The sequence below is a fragment of the Aedes albopictus genome, chromosome 1 (assembly GCF_035046485.1).
Source record: "Aedes albopictus strain Foshan chromosome 1, AalbF5, whole genome shotgun sequence".
NCBI classification, from domain to species: Eukaryota; Metazoa; Arthropoda; class Insecta; order Diptera; family Culicidae; genus Aedes; species Aedes albopictus.
The window spans coordinates 281,256,633-281,263,765 of NC_085136.1; the positions used below are offsets into that span (position 1 = coordinate 281,256,633).

Genomic DNA, 7,133 nt, shown 5'->3' on the forward strand with positions numbered 1-7,133 from the left:
GTTTGCGAATAAAAAAAGATGTAATTAATTATGGAGCGCTTAAAAATGCGACTGCCCCCAGTGACCGATAGAACTGAATATGAATATGATGATATGAATATGAATAAGAAAAAACCAACTTAAAAATTCTTTCTCGACGTTTCTTTGACATATCATATGTAGGCGAGTTACAGTAAAAAAATTCAGCTCAATCGGAGTATTGATTACGGAGAATGAAATTTTTGAAGTGAGCGACTTTGCTTAAAAATAGAACAAAAATAGATTTCAAATCATCAACCTTGTATGGAAAGTCGAAAAAATTTCCGCTCTACTGTAATTTTTTTCTTTCGGTTTTCGAACTCAGGGCATGATTCTACACCAAAAATGATCATCAGCTTACCGAGTTCAAAAATGCTGTAAACTAGTTAAATCTGCCTAATAAAGTTAATAATAATAATAATCAATACAGTTAGTAACGGTCATAGCGAGGAGCGTTTGGCTAGGGACAGCACACATTGGAAAGAGAGCTACACAGCGCAACGAGTAACTTTGACGCAGCGACCGAAAAGACAAAAGAATTTTCACGCAGATTTGTGTAACACTGGATCAACACAAAAAATGTGCTGATCCGGTGTTACACAAATCTGCGTGAAAATTCTTTTGTCTTTTCGGTCGCTGCGTCAAAGTTACTCGTGTGCTGTGTTGTTTCATTTAAGGGTGTACCATGCTGGAGAAACCATGGATGGAGCGTGGTTGATGAGTGACGCCCTAAACAATATTAGGGAAGAGCTTTCTGTCACGGAGAAAGCTGCTCGACTGAATCGTTGACTTTGCGTCCTCGAAGCCCAACATCAGCAAGGACCTCAAGCCTTAAGCAGGGCTTGCTGAAACTTCGATGAAGTTGATGAACTCATGGCAGCAGCAGCAGCAGCAGCAGCAGGGCCCAAAAAGCTGAAAGTGCAGAAGTCTACCCTGACTGCGACCTTCGCATTCGCGAGTAGACTGAAGAGCACATCAGAAGCGATCGCTTTAGGACAAGCACTCACAGAAGCGCACGAGGCTGCCGTCCAGGCGTCCCGTAAAGCTGGGAAGGATGGGTTTGGAAAATTCGGGTTGAAGAGAGAAGGGTGTCACGATGGTCCACCGTCATCACAGGTTGGGGCGAGTCAGGTAGAGAATGCCCCCTGGACCCTAATGGTAAGGCAGAAAAGTGAAAAAAAAGAATGAGAATCAGAAAGCTATTGACGCTAGTCAAGAAGAAGTAGGAGAGCAGGTGCCAAGCGCGAAAAGAGAGGCACCGAGACGGACGAGTCTAAGTTATCAAAAATCTTGAAGGCGATGAAGACCGATGTCAAGCTCAAGGTATTTACATAATGGAAGGTTAAGCAGGTCGTTTAGCTTGTGGGGAAAAGCAGAGGAAGCCAAATTTCAAAAGAATTTGCTGAGGGGGGGTGTTTGTTTTCAGAATTTCTCACGGTGAAAAAATAATGGCCACTCAGCCAGTTTTGACATCTAAGACTACCTTAGAATATGTAAATACCTTGGTCAAGCTCATGGATGTTGGAGCTGACGTACGCAATATTCGACGTACTCGTTCAGAAGAAACGATCCTCAAGCTCAAACGAGTAAAGATGCGTAAGGGCGCCGTCTACTACAAGTGTATTGTGGAAGCGGTCTTTTGTAAGATGTCTAGGTTAGGCCTATCACCGCTGAATCGACTCTAAAGGTCAAAACCATGGATGAGATCATGGACGCGGAAGAGCTCGTGATGGAACTGCAGCAACAGGGCAAGGTGCAGGTAGCCACCGCAGCCGTTTCTCTACGGAAAAGCCCTGCAGGGACACAGGTGGCCTTGGTTTAGTTGAGCTGATCGATTTACCTGATGCTTCAAGAGTTTCGTACGAGTCATTGAGCTACAAAGGTCCTCCCAGCCAACACACGAGCGCGCATACTGTTGAATAGGATGCTTAAATAGAGGCGATATATGTACACTTTACACGCGGTTAAATGGATGCATGTATGCATATCGTCTCCACTTCAGCATCCTATTGAACATCATATACGACGTTGTGTTTTGGCTGAGCCTCCTCTGGGACTGGTTCTGAACCCTCCCAAGTGTTTGGTTTGTTCCGGAAAACCCGTGAACAACAAGGAGGCCCAAGATGCCCGGCCTTCAAGAGAGCCACAGCCGACAAATCACAGCACAAGTGTTCGGGAGTAGCCTCACCCACTTCTAGTTACGTCATACGGAAATCTCCCAATTATTACATCATGACATAGCATAGGAACTCACTAGACTCCCTCTCTTCCTATGACAGTAAAACTCACTGTGTTGAAGAACTGTTCGCTATGGTTACTAAATGTGACGTTACTATCAACGATAGTTGGTCAGATTCCAAGACTAGACAAACCAGTAGACTTTCGGTAGCGAAGAGGAAAGGTTGAGAATGTCCTACAATCTAATATGTGTTAAATCAAAGTATTTAAGTAGTTGACTGTAAATATTATAATATATAAACATTGGTGTGATTAAATGTTGTTTATTTGGAAATATACGTATTAAATATCTCGGATACTTTTTCAAAACGACGTATCAACATAGGATTTGCGTGTATTATACGTCGTTTTGAAAAAGTATCCGAGATATGTGTTATGTGTTAAAGTAAATGGACCAAGTGTGCTCAGTTATTTTGCCCTGTTAAACTGGAAGAACTGGCCAAAGATGGTGCTATGCGAGCGGATTTGGAAGCCCAATGGCAGCAGAAACGGGAAGACCACAAGGCCTGAATCAGCAGAGGGCCAAAACGGAACAGGAACTGGCAGCGCTGAGGAAAGACTACGGCCAGCTCAAGCAGACCGTGAACGACGAGCTGACGGAGGAACGGGAACAGGTCTACCGACATCTGGAAGTGCTACAGAAAGACAACGAATTCCTATCGGGTAAATGCCTGGAGATGGAGAATTCCGAGATGCTCAGGGCCAGGAGATCAACCTTCCACAGAGTATCGACGAGCTGCATGAGTTGGTTCTGACCCTACACGAGAATCTGATCGTAACGAAAGCGGGTGATGAGTTTGTCGAGCGGAAAACGCTCAGCATGCAGGATGAGGTGGCTCTTTTAAGAGACCAGCAGCATAACCGGGAGCAGGAAGTGCGCCGGACCGAGCGAGATTACCATGACAAGATCGTTCAACAAGTCTTAGAGGAACAACTGCGGCAACAGTACCAACACTCTCAACAGTTGGTCGCCTACAAGGAAGAACTGGAACGGGCCGAAGCCGACAACAAGCGGCAGATATCGGAGCTCCGGATGCAAGCCATCGAGCTAGGCTACCAACGAAAAGCTAGACAATCACAACATGGACCTCAAGAACAAGATGAGTGTGCAGCAGGAAGACCTGGCCAACAACGAGGCCGTCCAGAAGGACTTTGTAAAGCGATCTCAATTGCTGCAGATTCAGCTGGAGAAGATCCACTCGGCGGACACGCAGGTCCGCTGGCAGGACGATCAGTGCCCAAACTGCCGGAAGGATTTCACGATGACCCGACGGAAGCAGCACCGTCATCACTGTGGCACTATCTACTGTAAGATGTGTCTCACCAAAACGGTTCCGACGGGACTGAACCGACTGTATGTCTGGGTCTGTGACGTGTGTCATACGCTGCTGGTCCAGGGCACGGCACCCTAAGCCGGGAACTACCGCAATCGCCCTGAGCGAACTTCACATTTAGTTAGTGTTTTACACTTCTTTCTTCGCCCCCTGGGGCACATTTCTCACAATCTTCAAAATTTCTTTTCGATCGGAGGGCGCACACACATAAACTTATTGTCTGTTCGAGACCGTACTCGGTCGGTTTTTCTTCAGCCCAATGCGGGCACACACACAAGCACTACTTAACTGTCCTTGTCGAAACGTGTTTCGACGTGTTTCACTTTTCACAGCGTCACTCGCGCGGACTACTTTTCGAAACGCGAACGACGCCACCGGCGGCGAGGGAACACTTGCGGAATTTTCGTTCCTCCACCTGAGCCGCTAAATTTCCTCCTACTGCGCGAAGGCACAGATGCTGCAAACGGCTCGAAGGATCAAACAATGTGCGGTGCACAATGTGGGCAGATCCGGACGGGGAACGGAACCAAAGAAAGGCAGCCGAAATTTGTCACTGGTCAACACCAACAGGCCAGGAAAGTTCAGTTGAACCCGTGTGCAAGTCGCTCCGGTATCGGCACTGAAAATTCCTTGTTGGTGCTCCAGTAACGACTGTTCGGTTGGCACCTTCTGGAGTATTAGTCTGTCCGTGTGCAGTCAAACCGGTATCCACAATCGATTATCACTGGTGGGATCGAGTTGTGGAGCGATCTGAAAGAACAGCACTAATTCTCCGGGATTTGCTCGGTTGAGCGATGGACTGTATCTCGAGGCAGCAGCAGCGATCGGCCGCTTCGCTTCGACAGCGGAGGCAGGAATGATGGCTTGTCGGTGGGAATGAAAAACTCCGGGTGACTTCGTTTCTCGATAACGTTTATTCGATGGCGTGTAAAATAAAACTGATTCGCTTCGTGCGATGTGTGTTACTTAAATATTACCAAATACAATGTTGTGAGAAAGTGACTGTTACAAAATTGGCTCCTCCCCTTTCGATTGGAATGCAAAGGTCTAACAAAAACAACAAAAAATGGATGGTCTGAAAATCGGGAGAAGCTTCTAGAACTTTCGTTACTTTTCTTAATGCTAATTGTGGAAAGGTATTGATAAACTAATGAATTACAAGACAAATTACAATGAATGGGAGAACATAGGTCAAATGGAAAGGGGAATGAAGGGAAAGCTGGTTCTTTGGGCATTAACATACAGAGTAGGTCATACAAAACAAAAAATTGGACAAAAAACAAACAATACAAAAAAAATAAACGTTCGGAACCGAACACCGTTCGAAAACTCCAGAACTACCGGCCTCATCTGCGTTTTGTAGATAGTTAAGTTCGTGTGACGGCGAACTTTGTTCGATCGCAGAGTTCTGCGAAGTCCAAAGTAAGTTCGGTTTCCGGCCAAGGCGACTCTGAATTTCTCTGTTCGTGTCGTTGTTGGCGGTCACCAGTGACCCCAAGTACACGAATTCTTCAACCGCCTCGATTTCATTACCGTCGAAAGAAATTCGGGGTGGTGGGCGCGGTGATTCCTCCCTATAGCCCATTGCCATCATGAACTTTGTCTTCGACACATAAATGCTTAATCAGATTTGCCTAGCTACATTCTTCAGTCGGATGAACGTTTCCGCCATCGTCTCAAATTTGCGAACATAATATCAATATCATCAGCAAAAGCAAGCAGCTGAACGGACTTCGTGAAAATCGTTCCACTCGTGTTTATCCCCGCTGCGCTATCCTGATTACACCCTCCAAAGCAGTGTTGAACAGCAAGCACGAAAGACCATCACCTTGTTGTAACCCTCTGCGGGACTCGAAGGGACTCGAGAGTGTCCCTGTCCCTGATACTCGAACTACGCACAACACTTGAACCATCGTCGCCTTGATAAATCGTATCAGTTTATCTGGGATTCCGTAATCGTGCATAATCTGCCATAGCTGGTCTCGATCAATTGTATCATACGCCGATTTAAAATCGATGAACAAGTGATGTGTGGACACGTTGTATTCACGGAGTTTCTGCAACACCTGGCGGATGGCGAACCGAGTGTTCTTCTACCGAGAATGTTTGATTAACTGGGAGGTATGGAGTCATAGGGACCTGACAACCAGTTCTTGCAAGTCCAGCGACTGATTCACGTCGTGCAGGATGAGCTGGTAATCTTTATGCTCGATCTTCTATGGAATCCAAAAGCCGAAAACCTCCGATTCAAGGTAGATCTACCGCTCCCGTTGCCATCATAATGAAGCGCAAAGTGCTGTTGTAAATCGCTCAGATCTTTAATCCACTGGCAGGCCCAGTTATCGCGAGGGCAAAGCTCTTCATTGGGCGTTGAACCAGGTCAGTGTATCCTGCGATTGGTATTCTCCGTTGCCAGAAAAAAATCAGCAGGAGTGAAAGTTGTTCCACACAATACTGTCAAATCTCTTCCCGAAGTTCGATTCCCTCGTCTGAGCATGAGCATGAGCATGAGCATGAGATGACCGTACAATTCGTAGTTGCTACTCCGTTACTGACCAGAACAGTCAACATTGCACAGGGAACCAAATGGATGGGGCCTGGGTGTAGCTTTCCATCCTCAATGTGCAATTTTGAAGGTTCAAAACTTTAAATTGTCAGTACCGGCGCCGGCCACGTCCTTACGGTCATCGGGGAAGGGAAGGAATGTTGGTGTGACGTCCGTTGCTACTAGAGACCGTGTGTACCTCCGCATCCCCACGGTTGTCACAGGAAGGAAGTTTGTTACAAAGGAAGGAAAGGGATAGAAAGTTACATAGATCTGGATTCACATTGGTAAATGATGTGAGCTATGCAACCCTTGATATGGTTTAGTCTTCCACCAGCCGGCTGTCGGAAGAATACAATAATTTTATTGTATGTTTGTGTATTAAATTTAATTGTATACCGGGTATGAATATTTTTTAAACCACGCTTATGTCGGATCCACTCGTAATAACGCACGTTTTAAGCTTATCGTTTCTCAGTCAGAAAATAAACTGTATGCAACTCCGTTTAGTGTTACTGCCAATGCTGAAAAACCAAAACACGCGCCGTAGCTTTACGAGAAAACTGGACAACTAAACAACTAGAATCGTTGCTTTTGAGTTTCACCTATGTTCTTGTATTACTTTTCTTTCGCGTTCCCGTGTTAATAAGATTGCGGAAAATAAAACCGTTGAACATATTTATTATCCGCGAATGTTCGCAACGCGTAATATAAGTTGAAGGTGTGATGAACAAAAATACATTATCGTGAATGTTCGAAAAAGAAATCGAAATTATTGAACTCGGCACGAATAAATCGACGCGGAAAACGTGGTCTACTTGTCACTGTATCGTACGGTAATCTTGACCTTTCTAAAGAAAGAGATACTTCGCCGTTTTGATCGCTGATTGCCTGCTTGTAAATCTGAAATAGAAAAAAGTATTAAATTGTGATACGTTCTCCACTGTTATAATTTTGTAAATTGTTATTTATATATAGTTTAAATTTACCTCCATCCC

The 7,133-nt window shown here is 45.3% G+C and overlaps 1 protein-coding gene across 1 annotated transcript; it reads left to right on the forward strand.

Annotated features, from left to right (window-relative positions):
- The first annotated feature begins 2,732 nt into the window (after positions 1 to 2,732).
- LOC109398441 (RUN and FYVE domain-containing protein 2-like) lies at positions 2,733 to 3,668 on the forward strand. The gene is made up of 3 exons (XM_062860272.1): positions 2,733 to 2,888; positions 2,981 to 3,322; positions 3,369 to 3,668. The coding sequence occupies exons 1-3, from the start codon at positions 2,733 to 2,735 to the stop codon at positions 3,666 to 3,668; spliced, it is 798 nt and encodes a 265-aa protein (XP_062716256.1).
- Positions 3,669 to 7,133: the final 3,465 nt, after the last annotated feature.